The sequence below is a fragment of the Canis lupus genome, chromosome 13 (assembly GCF_048164855.1).
Source record: "Canis lupus baileyi chromosome 13, mCanLup2.hap1, whole genome shotgun sequence".
In the NCBI taxonomy this organism is placed as follows: Eukaryota; Metazoa; Chordata; class Mammalia; order Carnivora; family Canidae; genus Canis; species Canis lupus.
Window position 1 is genome coordinate 17,969,840 of NC_132850.1, and position 20,028 is coordinate 17,989,867.

Genomic DNA, 20,028 nt, shown 5'->3' on the forward strand with positions numbered 1-20,028 from the left:
CCACCAGTAATAGAATAAAAACGGAAGGGCCAGTTATAGGAATCTCCTTTGCAAGACAAGGGCGTATAACATGAAACAGCAAATATGATAATACTCTTCTAAGAATATTATATGATCATTCATGCAAACAAATTTCATAAAATGATTCCATGCTGTTTGGTATAATGATGTTATTCAATATACTGTGTGTGCAAGATGATTCTGTTTAAATTTCTGCTGAAATTTTAGTGGGAGAGTCCTAATGTAGATGCACCATGGATATTTCTCTAGGACGTGCTTGGATACAAGAGAAGACTATGAAAGAAAACTTTACTGAAGACTTAGCTTCCTTTCTGATACAGTTCAAAATGAATCCATGTGATATGGACTATTGCTGGCATACTGAGTAAAGCAGGGAAGATCACTTCTGAAGTCTTAGCAATGCAGCTTCAATGGCTCAAAAAAAAAAAATAGAGTAACACTTGAATGTTGATATTCTTACATCCAGGCACCTGTAATTGAACACATGGCTGGATGTCAAAATATAGAACATGATATATCGAATCCGATTTGAGCACTGCTGTAGAGAAGTGGTATAAAGACCAGTGGTTGAAAAAAGAAAGTTAGGTAGAAAAGATGATACTCTTCTATTAGAACAAGGGTAGGAGAGTTTAATGAAGTTTGGGTGAAATGGAAAACATCAGTATAAACTCATGACTTGGAAAGATAAAGACTCTGCTACGGGCTATATGAAATTATATAAATTCAGAAAATGACATCAATACATAGCCCCAGTGCCCAGGATTCAGGTCTTTAAATGGAAGCATTTACATTTTACCAAGAAAACCAAGTGTTTCCCGAAAGGCGCACCATGCTGGATCTCGGGATGACAAAAGCAAGTTAGTTCTAGGACATCTGGTTTTTAAGGAGCAAAGATGAAGTAAGAGGGCCAGTGCTTTATTCTCTCTGGCTGACTGTCCCCATGAGCTATGGTTCTGTTAGGAAGGAAAAGAGAGGGAACAGATGTTGGGTAGGTGACCTACAATGTCTGTAACAGGTTATATGGTTGGTCCAGCTTGGGTCAGGTGCCCACTCATTGACCAATCACTGGGACTTGGACGAGAGAATCATATGAGAAAATGGCAGCACCCATTTACACCTTAAGGTGAAGGAGTGGTAGAAGTGACATTGCTTCCTCAAACCAGGGAGCTTATCCCAGAAGAAGAAAGAGATCCTTTATTAGTAACCTACTGCTGCCAAAAAATTACCTCAAAACTTTGTGGCTTAAAACAACAAACATTTACTATCAAAGAGTTTCTGTAGGTCAGGAATTCAGGGGTGGCTTAGCTGGTATCTCTGATTCTAACCTGATAAGGCTGCAATTAAGATGTTCGAGGTACAGTCTTGAGGCTTAATGGCAGCAGATCTGCTTCTAAGCTCACTCACGTGACTGTTGGCAGGCCTCAGGTCCTTGCTGGCTGTTAGCCAGAGATATCAGTCCCTTGACGTGTGTCTTTCCATAAGGCAGCTCACAATATGGCAGTTGGTTTTCCTCAGAGCAAGTGAGTAAAAGAGTGAGAGAGGGGCACCTAAGACAGAAGCCACAGCCTTTTTGTTACCTAATTTCTGAGGTTCTATTCTATTTGTTAGAAGGAAGTTGCCAGATCCAGCCTGCATTTGAGGGGAGAGGGTGTGAAGACCAGGAGGTGGACATCACTGGGGGACCAGTCGACAGGCTGCCTACCATAGCTTCTAGGCAGGCAATATAAGAAAAGACCCCTACACGGCACAGCGACACCCTAAATCCAAAACGTGGTGATTATGAGTCTGTTACAAATAGGCTGTCTGTAGAGAAATCCTTTTTTTTTTTCTGTAGAGAAATCCTTGCAGTTATGATGACACTACTAGAAGGACGTTAATGCAAAGTGGGCTAACAGGTGCCGATAATGCTTACAAGGTTTTAAAGACTCATTTTTATTAAATACGAAAGATATAAAATGGTATTTCTAAAATATATGCAAGATATAAAGGGTAGTGATAAAATGGAGGTGCACACATACATGAGCATCTCAGCCAGTGTAAGAGAAAGGGGATGGCCACTACTTTTGAAGCCTCCGACGCCCCTCTTTTCCCTCCCCATCTGGAGCTCACCACCATTCTGAATTTTGCCATCATTATTCACTTGCTCTTCACAGTCCTACTACAGATGCTCCCATCCTTACACAAGATATTGTCTGGTTTTCCCTGCTTTGGACTTTATATAAATGGGGCCACACTCTATGTGTTTCTCTGTGATTTGCTTCTTTCACTCAAGATTATGTTTCTGAGATTTATCCAGTTGATGTGTTCACACTAATGTTTCCAATTTGACCCAAACTTCACTAAGCTCTTCATGTATCACTTGAATACAAGAGCAAACTCAATTCTATTATTTGAGCCACCAGCTTTCTCTTCACTTTTCTATACAACACTGGATGACTAGCCTGCCACTCATCTCCATACGTAGTAGTTGGGGTTAGATTCCTATTTTTGCTACATAAACAGTGCTGCTATGAACATCCCTGGACTCCTGGTACACCTGTGCAGACTTTCTGAAGGGATATACCTGGGAAAGGAACTGCAGGATCAAACGTATATGGGTGTTCAGCCTTAAGAGATACTGCAAGATTGTTTTCCAAAGTGATTGTAGGGATTCACACACTTCTCCTGGCAGTGAATAAATGTTCTAGCTGTTTCAAATCCAATCCACTATTAGATAATGTCTGACTTAAAATTTTTTGCCAGTCTGGAAGGTATAAAATGAATTTCATTGAGGTTTTGATTTGCATTTCACATGAGATGTGCGTGTGTGTGCATGTGTGTGTGTATATATATATATATATATATATTTTTTTTTTATCACACTGGCAAGTGCAATCCAGTGATCAAATAAGACTCTAAACTCTGCAGTCAAGTCTTAGCCATCATCCATGTAACTATTTATAAGTTATTGTTATCTTAACTCATTGTTATGTCAAATTCTTTGGTTAAAAGTTAAATGCAAAGAATCAAGATTTGCAATAATAATTTAGTATAAGGACTATGTTGCAAAGTAGTATATGGTAGGAAGTCAAACAGTGAATAATAAAGAAAATAATTTTCGGGGCACCTGGCTGGCTCCGTTGGCGGAGCATGTGACTCTTGATCTTGGGGTGGTGAGTCTGAGCCCCACAGTGGGTAAAGAGTTCACTTAAAATCTTGAAAAAAAAAAAGAAATAATTTTCGTGGGCATTGTATTCCTTTGGGATTTATTTTGATATATTATGTGAAGGTGTTGAAGAGAATTAGGGGGGGATGAGTCATGCACCTCTAATTTATGTGTACACATCATCTCTGCTGTCCTAAAGGGTATACACACAAAGGGGTGGGCCCTAGCACGTAGTGGTGCTTTTAAAGTCTTAAGTAGAATTTACACTCTCAGAGATTTACAGTGAGGTGATAAAGAGGAATTACTTTCCTTAGGTGTTATTCTGCATGGTCAACATTGGACTATAAACATGCTGAAGTTGGGATCGATTAAAATGTTAAACTTACTGAGGTCAGGTCCTGACTGGACTGTACCCAAGTAACACGTTTCAGGACAAGTCAAAGTTCCAAGTATAACACGAGCTACAAATGGGCGAGAAGTCAGGTGATCGGTAATAGCTGGTGGCAGTCTGTTCTTAGAGCTGAAGAAATGGAATGTGCTAACCACTCCGATGAACAATGGTGCGGGGCGGGGGGAGGGGGGGACCCCAGGGGTCTGAGGGAGCCTGCCTTGGGGGAGAGGGCCAAGCAGTTACAGAACAGACAATGGAGATTGGGTGCTCCTAACGTTGCACTTGGAGCTTCCTTCTGTCAAAGCTAGCGCAGAAAACAGACCAACGTGACTTCCACTCACGTGTTGGTGGATTTTTGAAAAGCAATTTTGCAGAGCATCAAGACCTTAAATGTGTTCCTATTTGTTATGTAATTTCGGCCTTAGGAACCGGCCCAGTCATTCGGGTTACCGAGGATGAAATACACTCACTCCAATTCTCTCAAGAAACATTATTAAGAGGCTACAGACACAGAAATCCAGGAAGGTCTAGACATCCCAGCCTGGGAAGTGCAGACCCAGGCAGCTGTGGGTTTCACAGAGGTTTCTCCACGTGCCACCCTTACCCCTAGTACCTGGTTACCCCCGGGTCTGCGCCAGCCTTCCTCTACCATCCGACTCCGGCTTACTTCGCTCCCACAGCCACAGCCATCCGGCAAGACCACCTCTTAGTTGACTTTCTCAGCACTTCCTTGGTTGAACTGTGAGAACGAGAATCTGATTGGCCAGATCATCTTTCCAAACGAGGCAAAGTAATGGGTGGGCTGCCCTAGGATCAGATGTCCTCCTGCGGCCCAATCAGCTGGGGGAAGAGGGAACAGCCCGCTCCTAGCCGCTGGGCGCAGAGAGGGATGGGGGGCAGTTTTCCGCATAAAGGACTTGGGCTGGCAAATGCCGTACTGGACATCTCCAAGGAACCTAGGGAAAAAATTCAGAGGTGAAGCCAAGAGGTGCATTAAAGTGTTTTCACAGCGCGCACACACGAATTTTGAAAAGCCCTAGAGACCACCAACGGTGAGCAGTAGGATAAATCCTAGGCTGCCTGGGTATGGGACTTTGAAGGGTACTGAAGAACACGGGGAAATGCCCACAAGAGAGCATCACATGAAAGAGCAAACCATACAGCTGCATGTACAGTGTGATAAGAATTCTAAGAAAACAGACCTGCTTATGTTTATTTTTTAATCTGTAAGGGAAAGCTAACGGTTAGTGGTGCGATGACTGTAGTGAGTTAAATGTTCTTGATTTCGTCTCTTAGCTTTCAAACGTCGCAACACGAACTGATACTATTTTTACAGTGAGGGGGAAATACTAAGTGTTAAAGCTCACGTTCCTCAACTGGGTCTCTAGGGGCTGGTCAGCTGGCGCGGGCCCTTCCCTCCCGGCTCTCCGCCCAGGGGGCCCGGGGCCACGTCTGCCCTCCCGCGGTCGGAGCGGGCGGGGGCGGCGCCTCTCCCCGCGTTTCCCCTGCTTCAGCCTCGAAGAATGTCACTTTTCTGGACCAGCCGCAGTCTTCACCCCACACTTTTCTAACCAAAAAAGTCTGGCTTTTGGCGCCCTACCTCGGGTCGGGCTCCCCAGATGCACTTTTCCCCGGGATCCGCGCAACCCTGTCCAGCCTGCCTCCGCCCGGGATCCGCGCTCCCCGCCCGGTCCGCAGCGCCCTCTCCGGGATCCGCGCTCCCCGCCCGCCCCGCTGCACCCTCCCCTCCCGGGATCCGCGCTCCCCGCCCGCCCCGCTGCACCCTCCCCTCCGGGGATCGGCGCTCCCCGCCCGCCCCGCTGCACCCTCCCCTCCCGGGATCCGCGCTCCCCGCCCCCGCCCGGTCCGCAGCGCCCTCTCTCGGGCGGCTCCGCGCTCCCCGCCCGCCCCGCTGCACCCTCCCCTCCCGGGATCCGCGCTCCCCGCCCGCCCCGCTGCACCCTCCCCTCCGGGGATCCGCGCTCCCCGCCCGCCCCGCTGCACCCTCCCCTCCCGGGATCCGCGCTCCCCGCCCGCCCCGCTGCACCCTCCCCTCCCGGGATCCGCGCTCCCCGCCCGCCCCGCTGCACCCTCCCCTCCCGGGATCTGCGCTCCCCGCCCGCCCCGCTGCACCCTCCCCTCCGGGGATCCGCGCTCCCCGCCCGCCCCGCTGCACCCTCCCCTCCCGGGATCCGCGCTCCCCGCCCGCCCCGCTGCACCCTCCCCTCCGGGGATCGGCGCTCCCCGCCCGCCCCGCTGCACCCTCCCCTCCCGGGATCCGCGCTCCCCGCCCGCCCCGCTGCACCCTCCCCTCCGGGGATCGGCGCTCCCCGCCCGCCCCGCTGCACCCTCCCCTCCCGGGATCTGCGCTCCCCGCCCGCCCCGCTGCACCCTCCCCTCCGGGGATCCGCGCTCCCCGCCCGCCCCGCCTACTTCCGCTCCCCGAGCGGCCCGGACTCTGCCCTGCTGCAGGGCCCCCGCCGGCCATGGCTCCGCTCCGTTTCTCGGCCAACGTGTCGTGGCTGTTCCCCGAGCTCCCCGGGCTCCCCGCGCGGCTGCGGGCGGCCGGCAGCTCGGGCTTCGAGGCGGCCGAGGTGGCCTGGCCGTACGCGGAGCCGCCCGAGGCAGTGGCTCGCGCCGCGCGGGAAGCGGGGCTGCGGCTGGTGCTCATCAACACGCCCCCCGGTGCGCCGCGGGGCTGGGGCGGGGGCGGTGGTGAGGCCGGGGCGGCGGGCCGGGGCTGAGGCCCGTTCTCTCTCCGCAGGGGACCGAGAGAAAGGGGAGATGGGGCTGGGGGCCGTCCCGGGGAGGCAGGCGGCCTTCCGCGAGGGGCTGGAGCAGGCAGTGCTGTACGCCCGGGCCCTGGGCTGCCCCAGGTACCCTCCCGTCCTCCCTCCTCCTCCCCCTCTCGCCCGGCCTCCTCCAACACCCTGCCCCGCGGTTGGGGTCTGGGAGAGAGCACCCAGGTTGCAGAGGGTCCGGAGTCAGTGCCCGGGCCCTTCACTCCTCTAGCCCCGAGCCTTTGTAAATCGCCTTTTGTGTCTTATTGGCCCGTGTCCTCAATTTGCTCCTCTTTCACGCTGGGACCCCATGCCCGGAGCTGGCCTGCCAGGGAGAGAGCAAAGCCAACCACCGAGTGGTCCACTTGAGTAAGGGTCAGTTTATGGTAGCTGTGGGAGCCAGCAGACACCTGTCGGGGAGCAGAGCCGGATACAGGTAGTGATGTTAAACTGGGTCTCAAAGGAATGAACAGGTGAGGGGCACTGGGGCAAGGATGCAGTGGCCAGAGACCGGCGCGCGTGCTCAGCAGAGTTCCCGAGGCTCAGACATTGCCTTTGGACTTGGGTGTGGCCAGGAGGGAGGAGGTGATGGCAGGAGGAGGCGCGGGGCTGATCAAATAAATGTCAAATCCCGCTGAAATGGGCTGAGCTGGAACTGGCAACGGGGGTCCTCACTGGTGAGTGGTGGGGGCAGAAAGCAGATGGGAAGGACGGAAGGAACAGATGCCGGAGGTGGAGACAGGCAGCTCGGAATATTTAAGGGAACGGGTCAAAGTACTTGTTAGCAAGTGAGGCCGACACACGTTTATAGCCCAAGGAGAGGGCGACTGGGAAGGAGAGGTGGAGAGGACAGTGAGGGGTCTCTGACGCAGGAGGATGGTGTGACCCTCAAAGGTGTCTGGAAAAGGGTTTGGCCTCAGGCTGACACAGGAGGATCAGTCAGGCCACTGAGCATGGCGGCCAGGTGACCAGCTATTGGGGTGCGGGCGGGTAGAGGTGGGAGCACAGCTGGAAGGGGCGCACCCAGGGAGCCAAGGAGCAAGGGCCCTGTTTTCAGGATGGACTCCCCAGCCCCCTCCAGTGCCATCTTCCCCCAGGATTCACCTGATGGCTGGCCGAGTACCCCAGGGGGCTGACCGAGCAGCAGTCAGGAGTGAAATGGAGACCGTGTTTCTGGAGAACCTGAGGCACGCTGCTGGGGTTTTGGCTCAGGTGAGGCCAAGGCCATAGAGCCACACACATATGCATGTGAACGCCTGTGTGTGCAGAGGGAGGGGGGCGCTGGCCCAGCTCAGAGGGAATGGTGAGGCGCTTCAGTGGCTGGCTGACAGCGGAGCTCTGCTCACTGGTCCACCGTGGTGCTAGGAGAACCTCGTGGGACTGCTGGAGCCCATCAACACCCGCATCACAGACCCCCAGTACTTCCTGGACATGCCCCAGCAGGGTAGGACTTGCAGCCCCGTGCCCCCTCCAGGCCCCTTTGATTCTTGGGTTCCCCCTGGGGCTCACGGCCCCCTCCCCGGGCTCTCTCCCAGCGGCAGCCATCTTACAGAAGGTCGGAAGACCCAACCTCCAGCTGCAGATGGTAAGTGGAACAAAGGGAGTGCTGCTCAGGAGGCCCGTGTGCTCCATGTCTGGGGAGGACGGGCCGCAGGGTGTGATCCAGTATTCTCTACCCAGGACTTGTTCCACTGGCAGATCATGGATGGGAACCTGACAGGAAACATCCGGGAGTTCCTGCCCCTCGTGGGTGAGAGGGGTCTCTGATCTCCTTCTGGTCTGCTGTGCTACTCCTGTCCTCCCCCCAAAATGTGTCCATCGGGCCTCAGCTGGAGCCTGGGTCCCACACCTGCCACATCTGTCTGTCTCCAGGGCACGTGCAGGTGGCACAGGTCCCGGGCCGAGGGGAGCCTGACAGCCCTGGAGAGCTGAACTTCCCCTATCTATTCCAACTGCTGGAGGACGAAGGCTACAAGGGCTTTGTGGGCTGCGAGTACCGGCCTCTAGGTGAGGGGGTGCTGGGGCTCCGGGCCTGGCCCTGGGGAGGGAGCTCTGGAGGGACAGCTGCTCTACTGCTCTTCTCCTGGGGTGAATGCCACCGCCTCCCCCTCTCCTCAGGAGACACCGCAGAGGGCTTGAACTGGCTTCGTTCCTACTGGGAGAGGCGGGGCCGCCCACAGGCTGGCCAGTGAGGTCCTGCCCCACGCGCACTTGTAGGACAGTGCACCCAGCATCCTCAATCTCTAGAATTAAAGAGCTGCTGCTGAACGTCTCTCCACGCGTGTGTTATTGGGTGGGCGGGGGCGCAGTGTCTAACCCTGCAGGCTCCGGCTCAGGTACCCCAGTCTCTGGCACCAGTGCTGCAGTGCACGTGGGGGGGTTTGAGCCCACCTCCTCATTTACACACCAGAAACCAGAGGTCCGAGAGCAAAGGGACTTGCCTGTGGTCACAGGGGCTTCAGAGGCAGCGCTGGGGTTGGAACCAAGGTGTCGTATCGCAACAGCAGCATCCCGCAATGATGTTCCAGTGGGAAATGAAGACCAGGGGGCTCACAATGGGGGCGGAGGGGCTGACAGCAATCCAAGACTTGGAGGCAGCATTCAGGCAGAGGGGCTCTCAGGGGTGAGTGCTCGCCACCTGGTGTGAACTCCTGGGACTTCACCAGGTGAGCAGGAAGGTGGAGTCCCTTTCTGGAAGGGTCCAGGGGCCTGAGGGGAGATGGGTACCTCAGGGAGCTGACCTGACCCTCTGGAGCCCCAGGCCGGCCAGCAGTGGCAAGTGCTCAGGAGGGCAGCTCCCACTGAGGGGCTGGGGCTGCAGACCCCGGAGATCTAGTCACAAAGCTTTGGCTGTCTGTCCTTTAGTGTCCGGGCCTGGAAGGGCTGGTCAGTCCTGCTTCAAGTGGGCCATCTTACAGACCCCCATGGCTTGAGGAACGGACATTCACTGGTCTGGCCCTCAGAGGAGGCGGGTCCAGAGGGTGAAGCAAGCTGTGTTGATGACGGACTCGAGGTGGTGGTAGGTGGAGACCAGCTGGGCCGGAGGGCTCTCGCTGTCCTGGGGCTGTACCGGGAAGGGCTCTCGGAAAACCACTGTCAGAGACTGTGGGGAACATGGCAAGGGTGCGGTGGTGAGAGGAGGGAGGGTAGGCACAGGGAGCAGGGCTCCCAGCCTCAGCAGGTTCTGGAGGAGCCTCCCACGAGGCAGACAGAAAGCCCTTCCCTGCTGTCCTCACCGTCTTTCCCAAGTGGGAATCCAGAAACACCAGCACGAAACAGTCCGTGAACTTCTGATTCAATACAACCTGCAGTGAAACACAAAGTGACATGGGGAGTGAGGTCACCTGAGGCAGCCTCCACCTTCCTTCCTTGAGGCCATGCTGGAAGCGCGACCAGTGTGAGGAAGGCCTGCTTCCATAGCCACACCTGAGCCCGTCTGCAAGCCACTGGCCTGGGCCCCTGCCTCTAAACTGAACCTCAGTCCACATCCTGGCTGGCTCCCCGTCAGCCCGACCAGCCTCAGCAGAGGGAGGGGGAGGCGCCTGACTGGAAGGCTTCACAGCTGGTCCACCGAGAGGCCCTGCACAAAGCTGGCACGCCAAAGCCCATCAGTGACAGAGAGCTCTCTACCCTTGGCACAACCCCTTGCCTCCTGTCGGGGGTCTTGTCTCTGACCCCCTGCGACTGTCCCTTTGCTTGGCTCTGTGATCTCTTCCAGGTGATTCTTTCTGCTCCCAGGCTTCAGTGACCACCTGTTCTTGTAGATGCTACCCAGGTCTCTCTCTCCTGGGCCCAGGTCCCCAGCGTGCATATACCTTCTAGAATGTGGTCCCAGGAGGGCCCCATGGGCCTCCGATTCAACTTGTCACCCTTCTCTCAAAGCCGCCCCTGCTTCAGCACGCCCACCACCCACAGGAGCACCCCATCTGCTCCCACTGCCCTGCACAGCCGCAGCCTCACCAGCTCACCTCAGCGTCCCAGGATGCCCCTTTGCACCCTGAAACTAGCCTACTCACGAGCAGGTGTCGCGGGACCCCACCCCACGGACCAGCTCCTACTTTTTTTGAAGTCGTCTTCCGAACATCTCCCCACAACCACTGTTCTCATCAGGTCCACCTCTTCGAGTCTCTTAATCCCCAGGCCCTGGCCACTGGAGCCCCTCCCTCTCCACCTGGCTCAGGCAGTGATCTCAGCCTCTCATGTGCACCTGGGGAATGGGCTAGAAGGCACGTGCTGAGGCAGCAGATTGGGGCTGGGGCCTGAGAATCTGCATCTTGGCAAGCTCCCAAGTGCTTGCCGTTGCTGCTGGTATAAACACCACACCTGGGGTAACAAAGCTCTAAAGCCCCAAAGCCTAGGGGCTTCTGGGCCCTAAGACCAACCACTGATGAGCTTCCCAGAGCTTGGCCCTCAGGATCTCTAGCCAAAGGCTTGTGTCTGAGTTTTTAAGGTCAGAGGTCTAGGTCGTTCTCACAGATCTTGTGTCGAGGGTCAGTGCTCAGTGCGTGAAGAGGAGTACCTGGATCCTGTTCTATTTAGGCCTCCCGCCAAAGCAGTCCTTGTTTAGAGGGGCTGGGGTTCCTTTTGGGGGACACCTGTTGTCTACCCTTTGAGAGGTGGCTCAGAGACTTACCAGGTATTGAGTTCCCAAGTCTGGGCTCTGGAAATGGCGACAGCTCTGAGGAAAGCGGCTTAGGAGAACCTTGATCAGGCTCTGGTACCAGGAGACCGTCATAGACAGGAAGCAGTCCTAGGGGAAGTCAGGGGCTGGATCTGCTGTCCCAGAGCCACCTGAGACCTCCACACCCTCTACCCCGGCTGCTGCTAGGATCCCTAGAATCCAAACCAGCCCCTTCTAGAACCCACAGCTGCTTACCAGCTGGGGGTCAATGTCCCCAATGGATTTGGCATGGACTGCCTCCAGGAGCTCCTCCAGCTCAGCCAGGGCCAGGCGCCCCCCTAGCCGTAGCCGGTCAGGCCCCGGAGGCTCCAGCAAGAAGAGGCGCTTCCAGAGGGTGTCCCGCCGGCAGTGCCCACCGGCCAGCCGGACCAGCTGGGCCAGCCGTGCCCGTGCCACGCCCACCTCTGCAGCCAGTGGGGGGAACAGCGGAGCCGGTCCAGAGGGCAGGCCAAGCCCGGAGGCCTCCCCAGGACTAGCAGCTGAGCTCCCAGGAGCTTCTGGCTCAGGGGGCAGTGTGGGTGGCTTCCGGAACCGTCGCACGTCAGCCGTGAGTCTGGGGAAGAGTTCCCGTTGGCTGGTGAGCACCACGAAGAACTGCAGCCTGGGGCAGGGAGAGGGTGGGAATGTGCTGACCAGGGCAGGGGACACACAGAACAAGGGCACAGGGGACGCTGGGCAACGAGCGCATTGAAGGTGGGGGATCTGCTGACCGCAGGACATGCCGCTCGGCTTCTCCTTGCTCTTCAAAGGGCACGGCACAATGACACACCAGCAGAGACACATCAAAGTCATCCTGGTGACGAAGTCCCTCAGAGTCCAGGTAGGAGCCAGAGCTGCACAGTGGGGATGGGGAGATGCCAACCCTGAGGTTCTAGTGAGGGCAACCCCAGCCCTCTGGCTCCCGAAAATGCCAGTCTCCCTACTGCCCGGACAGCCTTGACCTGGGCTCCACCCGAGCAGGTGCTGATGCTCCCCTGCCGCTTCACCTGTGCCACGCTGATACCAGGGCATATTCATTATGTTCTGGGCCTCCTGGCCGGGCCATCCGCAATGGCTTCATGTGGTAGGAGCTGGCATGGTCAGCTACGTAGTTGTACAGCTGGTGGGCAGCAATGAGTGGTGTGGAAAGCTCCAGTGTTCCTGAGGGGCAAGTTGTCGGAAATGCTGAGGCTAGGACAGACAGACTAATAATTGCTGGGATGGGGGACAGAAGCCCCTAAGGCTCCAACAGGTGGATTGGCTCTACTTTTCTGGGGGCTCCTAGGTCCTGGAGGACATCAGGATGGGCCCAATGTGGCTCAGGACAGATAGAGGACAGGGTACACATGGCAAATGATCTAAACTTTGATATGAAACAGTATGAAGAACGTAAGCGGAAGACAACCCAGAGACAAGGGGACACGGTTCAAGTGACATGAGGTGAGTAACAGTATGGGACAGGAGGGGCAGGGTCTGGCCTAGGAAGTGGTCCCATTGGCCCTGGTTTGGAGATCCCTTGGGGTCTGTCCCATTTCTGGTTCACCAGCTTGCCCTTGGGCACCAACCTTGATAAATGTGATTGCGGCCAAAGTGGGGCCCGTCGGGGTGGTGGGCCAGGAAGTGCCGCAGGAAGGTGGTCAGGTGGTAGCCGTGCCGCAGCACCAGGTGGGCGCCCAGCACGTGCTGGTGCACGAGGCGCAGGTGGAAGTCATAGCTGAACGAGTGCACGTGCATCAGGTCGCGCACCTTGTCGCATTCCTCAGTGAACAGCATGGACAGCTGGGGAGTGGGCAGCAGGGGACCGGGTCAGGAGGTGGCAGGCTGCCCAGCACACTCCCCCCACTCTCCCTTCCATGGGAAGCGAAATTCAAGATTGCCTCTGTTGCTGTGGGCCCAGGGGAGCCCCTCTGCTGGGATGACTTCTACAGGAAGCCCTCCTCGGTATATTCCCTTCTTCACCCAGTACTATGATTTGGTTTACGTTGCAACGATGACTATTTTGATAGAAGGGCCTTTTCACTGGATCCCAGATTCCGCTGCAGTCTGGCCCAGATTCACTGATGCAAAAAATACTCATTTAGTGCCCACCAGGTACTGTTCGAGGCGCTGGGGATACACTGGGAAGTGAGCAAACCCTGCCCTTGAGAGCTTACATCCTAGCGGTGGGCAGTAAGACAACCAATGCCAGGCCGCAGAGATGAGTACGTAGCATGTTAGAAGACGGTGGTATGGGAAACCTAGTGAGGCACTGTGGTTTTACAAAGGTGGCCAGGCAGGTGATGTACTAGTAGGAAGTCTTTCCTGGCTCCTCTCATCTCTCCAGCCTGACCTTCCCACCGAACTACCTGCTCTTCCCAGTACATCGTCTGTTCTCTTCACATTTTTGTACCTGCTTGTTCTCTCTGCCTGGAATGTTGCTCTCTGTTCCCCAAATCTAGCTCCTACGTGGTTGTAAAGCGTCTTCTGGGACGTCCTGCCAAGGCGAGGCCAGGGTGGGCCTCCTCTAACTGATCTGTGAATGAATGCATGAACCACAGACGGAGGAAGAAAGGAAGACAGAGATGGAGCTGGTGCTTCTCCTGGTGGACGTCACCGTCACTGAGAACGTGTTAGCAGCTGGATCTGTGCTGCTGGGCTAGCAGAATCTACACGCCTGTGCCCTCGGAAGCATGGTGCACATGAGTTCCGAGGAAAGGACAGAGCTGGCTCTGGGAGATGGGACAGCCCAGGGGTCAGGGTAGCTGTGTGGTCCTGGCTGAGTCACATCTCGGCTTCACCTCCCTCAACCACACACAGATAAAGCAGAGGTCTTCATAAACTAGAGAACACGGGATAAGCTGAACTGCCCACGGATTATGATTATTAGAAGTGCTAGAGCGGTGCCTGGGCAAGGGGCTCGGGATGCTCACGGAGGAGGGGAAGAGGAAGAGAGGAAGACCGGGGCCAGTGGGGGGTTGGGGGGAGGGCTAATTCAGGCTCAGAGACATGGCTGACTTCACTGTCAGGGAAGATGCATGAAGACGTGTCACCTGAGGGTTCCTGGCCCACAGCCCCAGTCCCGCCACCGACGGGCATGTGCCCAGAGCACGCACTTTACCTCTGTGCACGTTGGTCTCCTTATGTGTACAGCAGGAGGAAAACTCTCCTCTCCGCTGAGTATACACACTCTGTGCTTAATAACAATAGCAATGGTACCGAATTTAGAAATCCAAGTAGGGTCAGAGAGAGCCAAGCTGGATGGAAATCAGGGGCAGGAAACCACAAGGACTTCAAGAGGCTCGAGAGTCTCACAGTGGGTCCTTCCCGCCAGCACAAGAGTAAAGTGTGAAAGCATACCTGCCCGTCCAGAGCTCCCTTCGGAGCACTCTGGCCCAGGTAGGTTCCTGCACGTAGAGTCACCATGCCTTTCTGGGTCACCTTATCCCGTGAGGACTGGACTAGGTATCCATACTCAAGTCAAAGACAACCATCCACGGGTTGGATGTGAGCTCTCCAGATATGAGGAGGCCCAGGCAGACCAGGCCCAGTCAGACCCTCATTTCAAGAGCTAAGTGAGAGGCAAAAAGAAGGCACAGGCCCCCACATGACCTGCCTGGTGACTGATGGAGCTGAAGGAACTCAAGTACCAAGGGCTTTACGTTCCTGACCTCACTCAGTCCTGACTCATTCTGAGCACTCCTGGGTGCTGGGCTCTTGTGAGTACAGAGGCCCTGCCCTGAGGCCGACAGACAGGGACGTAAATAACCACTAAGTGTCAGGGGTGCGCTGGGTGGCTGGCGACTCTGGTCCTCATTCTAAGTGTTTGTGGCGATGCTGACAAAGCCTGGCTGTCTTCAGCTCTAAGACCAGGACTTCCTGCAGCACAGATTACCTACCATGTTCAAAAGTCCTCACTGACCAGCTATGGGTATGGATTGATCACGCTACCGGGCTCCTGTCAGTGCCATAATGACCAAAGGACCAGACCAGCCTCCAGTGCTGAGGTTGAATACAGCTCTGGCCCACTGAGAGAGTGAGGCTGATGGGTAGATGACTAGTCATGGCACCAGAATGACCACTGACCTATCCAGCCCATAGCAACAAATCACCCCAGCCCAGACCACCCGTGCTTTCCTCTTTCTGGCCACAGCACACTGGGGAAGCCCTATGCCTGAGATCCCCTTATTTTCTCTGTCCCCACCACATACCTGAGAGTTGACAGCTTGTCCCATGGGGATTCGGGAACATTCTAGGGCAAACTGTTTGACACAGAAGTAACAGCCCTGGAGAGAGGTGAAGATGAGGTCAGGAGGGCAACAGACCGGTGGACCTACCTCTCCCCACTCACTGTTCCTCATGCTCACCTGAAAAGCCAGCTCCATGAGGATGATGCCCCCGGGTAGTGCCCGCTGCAGGTGGTAGGTGGTGACCGGAGAGCCAGTGCTCTAAAGAAAGGATAAAGATAAGGGTTCAGGGGCAAAGTTTGGGGGTTCACCAGCCTCGAACCAGTAGGGGAGTCCTTGGGTCGATGATTCTGGCTCAGAGACACTTGGGTCTGGGGCATCATTGATTGCACTATCAGGGAAGGTACGCAATGATACACTACCTTGGGGCTCCCATCACTCTTGGTTTTAGGACAGGAAAAGGAGCCACGACCCTCCGTTCCAAGGATAGCCATGGCTCTCAGCCGGCTGGTGCTGCAGAAAAAGAAGAGGGAAGAGGATGAAGCAGCCCAGCGGGCGAGGCGGTACAGCCAGCAGACCCACAATTGATTTCATTGGCAAGGCGTCTTGCAGAAGTGGAAATGGGGCCAGAGAAGGGAAGGACCTGCTTGGGGTACTGTGTTAGGTAAGTGGCTGGGACTAGAGTCTAGGTATAGAGTCTAGGCAGCGGGGCTCTCTCCTGAGTGCTCCGTGGAGAGGTGGAAAGCAGGCCCTTCTCCCTGCAGGTTAGGGCATAAGAGGCTGCTGAGACTACGGGGAGACATGGTGATGGGATGGAGATGTCCCCATACTGGGGGCTGTGGGATGGGAGAAAGAAGAGGCTGATGCATGTCTAAGATTTCAGAAGAAAAAATTCAAGGACATGCTCAATGCCCTTGTTACCTACTTTTCTCTGAGCAGGAAAAGAGGTTCTCTTTTGACTGAGGAATGGCAGTGTCAGGGTCCCATGGGCCTACTCAACTCAGGCAGATGGAGAAGAGAAGCAGGGAAGGAACCATGAGCAAGGAAAACAGCAAGGGCCAATAGGAGGTGCTCATTACCCCAGAGCTCTAAACCGCCAGAGCTCTCGCTGGCAGGCTGGGGTGGGGTGTGTCAAAGCCTCAGGGGAAAAGAAATGTTAAGTCCTCAAAGAAATTGGAACAAGACTTAAGCAATGACTGGTGATGCTTCACGAATGGTGAGAAAGGAAGGCTTGACTAAAAATTTGGTTCTAGAAATATGTTTTTCATCCCAGTGTTTTTTTTGTAAAATTGCTTTATTTTACTTTTTAAAGTAGGCTCCGCAACCAGCATGGAGCCCCACGTGGGGCTTGAACTCATGAGATCAAGACCTGAGCTGAGATCAAGAGTTGGACACCGAACAAACTGAGCCACCCAGGTGCCCCCAGAATCTTTGGTTTTAAAAAGGAACCCAGAGTTTTGGGAAGAGCTTCAAACTGAATGGAAAGTATGGAAACTAAAGTCTCTCAGAGATGCTGCTTTAGGGAGACCTGTCAAGGCAGCAAGCAGAACTCCTGCTCAGGTCCTGTTGCCCAGAATGAGAGGGGTGGGGTCCCAGAGGAGCAGGCCTGGGAGCTGGAGAGCTGGTTTCAGAAAACATTAAGGAGTTGGAATTGACTTTCTGGGCCAAATGGTGTCCTGAGTAAGGAAGTACAACTTACACACAAAGGTTAACTGTGTGCAACATGAACAGGTACGTTCCCACAGCCACTGGGAAGGGGCTGAGAACAGAATCTGGAGGCCCAGAGGTTGTGAGGAGCACAAAGCAGGGGCCACAGAAACGGGTGAGATTTGACACAGGACAGGAAAGGTGGTTGTGGATGTGTCACTGTGCTCCAGGAACCTGAAAAGTGGTGACAGAGAAGCTACTTACTTCCCTAGACTCAGACCTGTCACTACTGCCCAAGAACGGGCGGGAGGATGGTGATACAGGTAGGCCACAGGGGTCGCTGGTGAGAGAGACAACTCAGTGAGGACAGGGCTTTCTGGGCCACGAGCCATGTGAAATACCCAGAGAGGCCCGTGCGGCGACTGGGCCAGGCATCACTAAGCCCCAGATCCAGAGGCCTGGCAGTTTCTAGTGCATGAATGCACGCCAGCACGTCGGCATACAAGACATCCATGGGCCTGAGCCTGTGAGGATGTAACGGCTGTGCGTACAAATGTGTAGGTCATCCTCTGAGATTCAGAGGGTGTGCCTGAACCCACAAGAAGGTTCTCCAGACCCTCGTGTATGCGTTCGGCCTGGTGAGATGGACAGGCACGAGGTCCACGTTGTTTAAATGTGGCCCAAGGCAAAGGAAAGAGGGTGTGTGGGGCCTCATCTGCAGTGAAGGACCGGGGGTTGGGGGGGGATGGAGGGGGCTCACCTGCGGGCAGGTGAGGGAGGCCGCAGTGGCACCAGCACAAAGCCCATGCTCTGCAGATACTGCACGTACTGCTGCAGGAAAGCCAGGCTCAGCTCCTTCAGCCAAGGTTCCTCACGGGCACCTGGTGGAGGCGCATCTGAGGATTCGCAGCTTGCGGGGGCCTCCCGGCTCCCAGCCCCTGCCTCGGGGCGATGGCGCCGCTGTGGGGGTGGAGATCAGGAAGGCTCCAGCCGCTGGCACCCACATCACAGGGTGGAGAAATGGAAGGCACGAGGTAAAGGGAGGTCCCACGGGAGAAACCCAGGAATCTGGAGCCTCACCTGGCCGTCCAGGGGTCCGGAGGTCTCTGGGGGCCCATGCAGCCAGGCAGCTGGGTCGAAGAGCAGGGCCGTTGCGCAGTAATGCACCAGGCGGGATGACTGCTTTAGGGTCTCCAGCTCCGTGGCCTGGGGAGATGAGGCGGTGAGGACTGGGAGGGTAGCCAGGAAAGGGTCACGGGTGCTCACGCAGGACACGGGCTTGGGCCACTCACACTGATAGGCATGCTGGCTGGGGCGGAACGCTGCTGCCAGGTCACAAACAGGTTCTCCATCTTCATCTGGCGCTCCAGCTCTGGGGGTTGCAGGCATTAGTCATGGCCCCCAGGAACTGTCCCCCTCCCTCTCACACTCCATAGATGCCCCTGCCCGGCCCAGGACCTCACCCCTGCGCTCTGCCATCTTGATCTCCAGGAACTGCTGGCCGTGGTAGGTGACAGGATCAGGGGGTCTGGGCACAGGACCGAGTGAGGAGCTGGGGCGGGCAGCTGTGATATCCCTCAAGGCCTCATCGAAGGGGAACGTGTCCAGGGGAAGGGGGCCCCCACCCCGAGAGGACGCACTCAGCCGGCCCTGCTCGCGGCTCAGCGGTGGGCTTGCACTCCGGATGAGGGTCTCCGCTTCCATGGTTGGCAGGAGGAATGGGTTTGGCTCCTGAGCAGACAGAGTGCCACGATGGGTTCATGGCCGTTGCCTCCAGAGCCTCTCTCACCTCCCCCGACTCCTCTGCCTGCAGCCCGTCCCCTCTCCCCTACTGCCATACTGGCACTTCCCGGAACTGATCCCTGCAGAACCAGAACTAGAGGGGGGTGCCCGAGGCACGGGCACCTTTTCATCCCGCACCGGGAAGTCCAACTGGCCGTAATGATGGAAGAGCCCGAGCTTCTGGCTGAGGAGGCAGAAGGTGAGGTGGGCGCGCGAGTTCTGCCACTGTACGAGGCGGACGAGCGCTCGGCCTAGGGCTGCTCCCAGGTCCGGAGCCCAGTTGTAGGTCAGCAGCTGCAGCTGGGAGTCGGGGTCGGGGTCAGCGAGGTCACTGAACCACCTCGCCTGCCCAGCCCCTGGCCCCATGTCTACCTTCTTGTCCACGACCTCCAGCAGCAAGAACCTCTGCCGGGGAGCGCTTCGTCCGGAGCTCCCGTCACCCCCTGGCTCAAAGCGCTGCACGGCTTTGGCAGCTACAGGGGAGAGCAGCTCGATAGGGGTCTGGAGGCAGAGCCCCTTGAGCCCACCCTGCCTCTGCAGGACTCGAAACTCACCCCCTCTAGGCCATGCCCTCACCCTGCTGGGTCGGTCTCCTCCACTGCAAGAAGTTCCTGCCCAGAAGGAGCAGATGCCGCTCGGCTGCTGGGCGTGGAGTCGGGCCCAGTTGTCCAAGGGAGCAAGGACTGAAGATCTCTGGTTCTGAACTCCTAGAAAGCAGACCATCTATGTGTGGCCCCATTCCCTGGCCACCACTGCCCAGGCCTAGCCCCTGCCTGTCCTAGCTCAGGCTCCACGAGACCCCCAAACTCACAAATGCTGCTCAAAGATGCGGACGCTGGTGTCTCCGGCCATTGAGGTGACCAGAGTAGTAAATTCAGAGAGGACAGATGGGAGGAGGAATCGGGACACCATGTGGGTGGAGCTCCTTGACACTGAGGCACAACCTGGAGCCAGGGCAGAGAAGTCAGGCTGGGGCCATAGCACGGGGACCAGGCCACGAGGGTGAGTGCGTGGGAGGGGGCCCTCACCAATCTGAACCATGAACTCCATCCAGCGCTGAGTCACACGAGCAAACACCGGCTGCAAGGTCCCCACCTCACCCTCTTCTAGCTGTGTGGTCCGGCGTCTGAAGACACAGCAGGTGTAAGACCCTCGCCTCCACATGTGACACGTGTGTGTTCACACAAACCCCAAACCCAGCTGTGACTTCACATCCTCCTCCACCCTGACGCACCACCACACAACACACCTTTGTCTCTGGGCTCCAGAATCTGGGCCTGGTGCCCGCTCAGTTCCACCTGGAGTCCGAACACTTTCTGTTTTGTGACGCCTCCGGCCCCGGGTGTCTTCTGGCCGGTCCAGGACAATGTCATCAGTTGTTTTGGGAGAACCCAAGTCCCCACATTCTGTTTTACTCTAGGGGCAAGGCAGTGAATGAG

The 20,028-nt window shown here is 56.0% G+C and overlaps 2 protein-coding genes across 11 annotated transcripts in view; one reads left to right on the forward strand and one right to left on the reverse strand.

Moving 5' to 3' along the window:
• Positions 1-4,032: 4,032 nt before the first annotated feature.
• Positions 4,033-20,028, reverse strand: part of SZT2 (SZT2 subunit of KICSTOR complex) — a 55,918-nt gene continuing 39,922 nt past the window's right edge. The window contains exons 53-73 of one of the 7 annotated variants that reach the window (XR_012005591.1): positions 19,839-20,005; positions 19,618-19,715; positions 19,401-19,533; positions 19,166-19,296; positions 18,962-19,062; positions 18,713-18,889; positions 18,271-18,538; positions 18,100-18,179; positions 17,888-18,013; positions 17,568-17,767; positions 15,583-15,673; positions 15,341-15,421; positions 15,185-15,259; positions 12,563-12,776; positions 12,005-12,158; positions 11,729-11,851; positions 11,214-11,619; positions 10,971-11,087; positions 9,574-9,642; positions 8,779-9,440; positions 4,033-4,513 (exon numbers count right to left, since the gene is read on the reverse strand). Coding sequence is in view for 3 of the 7 variants with exons in the window: in XM_072772594.1 (XP_072628695.1) it covers positions 9,297-9,440; positions 9,574-9,642; positions 10,971-11,087; positions 11,214-11,619; positions 11,729-11,851; positions 12,005-12,158; positions 12,563-12,776; positions 15,185-15,259; positions 15,341-15,421; positions 15,583-15,673; positions 17,568-17,767; positions 17,888-18,013; positions 18,100-18,179; positions 18,271-18,538; positions 18,713-18,889; positions 18,962-19,062; positions 19,166-19,296; positions 19,401-19,533; positions 19,618-19,715; positions 19,839-20,005 (2,955 nt within the window). In the remaining 4 variants the exon portion in view is untranslated. Of the gene's footprint in view, positions 4,514-8,601; positions 9,441-9,573; positions 9,643-10,970; positions 11,088-11,213; positions 11,620-11,728; positions 11,852-12,004; positions 12,159-12,562; positions 13,055-13,386; positions 13,510-15,184; positions 15,260-15,340; positions 15,422-15,582; positions 15,674-17,567; positions 17,768-17,887; positions 18,014-18,099; positions 18,180-18,270; positions 18,539-18,712; positions 18,890-18,961; positions 19,063-19,165; positions 19,297-19,400; positions 19,534-19,617; positions 19,716-19,838; positions 20,006-20,028 lie in introns of those variants that run through there. The other 6 variants (XM_072772595.1, XM_072772594.1, XR_012005593.1 and 3 more) reach the window with 6 other exon arrangements.
• Positions 5,996-8,609, forward strand: HYI (hydroxypyruvate isomerase (putative)). 4 transcript variants are annotated; one of them, XM_072772610.1, is made up of 8 exons: positions 5,998-6,242; positions 6,322-6,433; positions 7,369-7,549; positions 7,703-7,781; positions 7,873-7,922; positions 8,018-8,087; positions 8,210-8,344; positions 8,456-8,609. In XM_072772610.1, exons 1-8 carry the CDS (start codon positions 6,044-6,046, stop codon positions 8,527-8,529), a joined length of 900 nt encoding a protein of 299 aa, XP_072628711.1. In that variant the 5' UTR covers positions 5,998-6,043; the 3' UTR covers positions 8,530-8,609. The 4 variants fall into 4 exon arrangements, with proteins under 4 accessions (XP_072628710.1, XP_072628711.1, XP_072628708.1 ...); XM_072772607.1 differs by having other exon boundaries at positions 7,435-7,549; positions 8,036-8,087; XM_072772606.1 differs by having other exon boundaries at positions 6,002-6,242; positions 7,435-7,549.

Excerpts from the sequence above, each read along its gene's own strand:
- HYI (XM_072772610.1), top strand. The coding sequence starts at position 6,044 with ATGGCTCCGCTCCGTTTCTCGGCCAACGTGTCGTGGCTGTTCCCCGAG. Across the intron at positions 6,243-6,321 it reads GCTCATCAACACGCCCCCCG|GGGACCGAGAGAAAGGGGAG; the intron begins GTGCGCCGCGGG and ends CTCTCTCCGCAG. Across the intron at positions 7,923-8,017 it reads CCAACCTCCAGCTGCAGATG|GACTTGTTCCACTGGCAGAT; the intron begins GTAAGTGGAACA and ends TTCTCTACCCAG.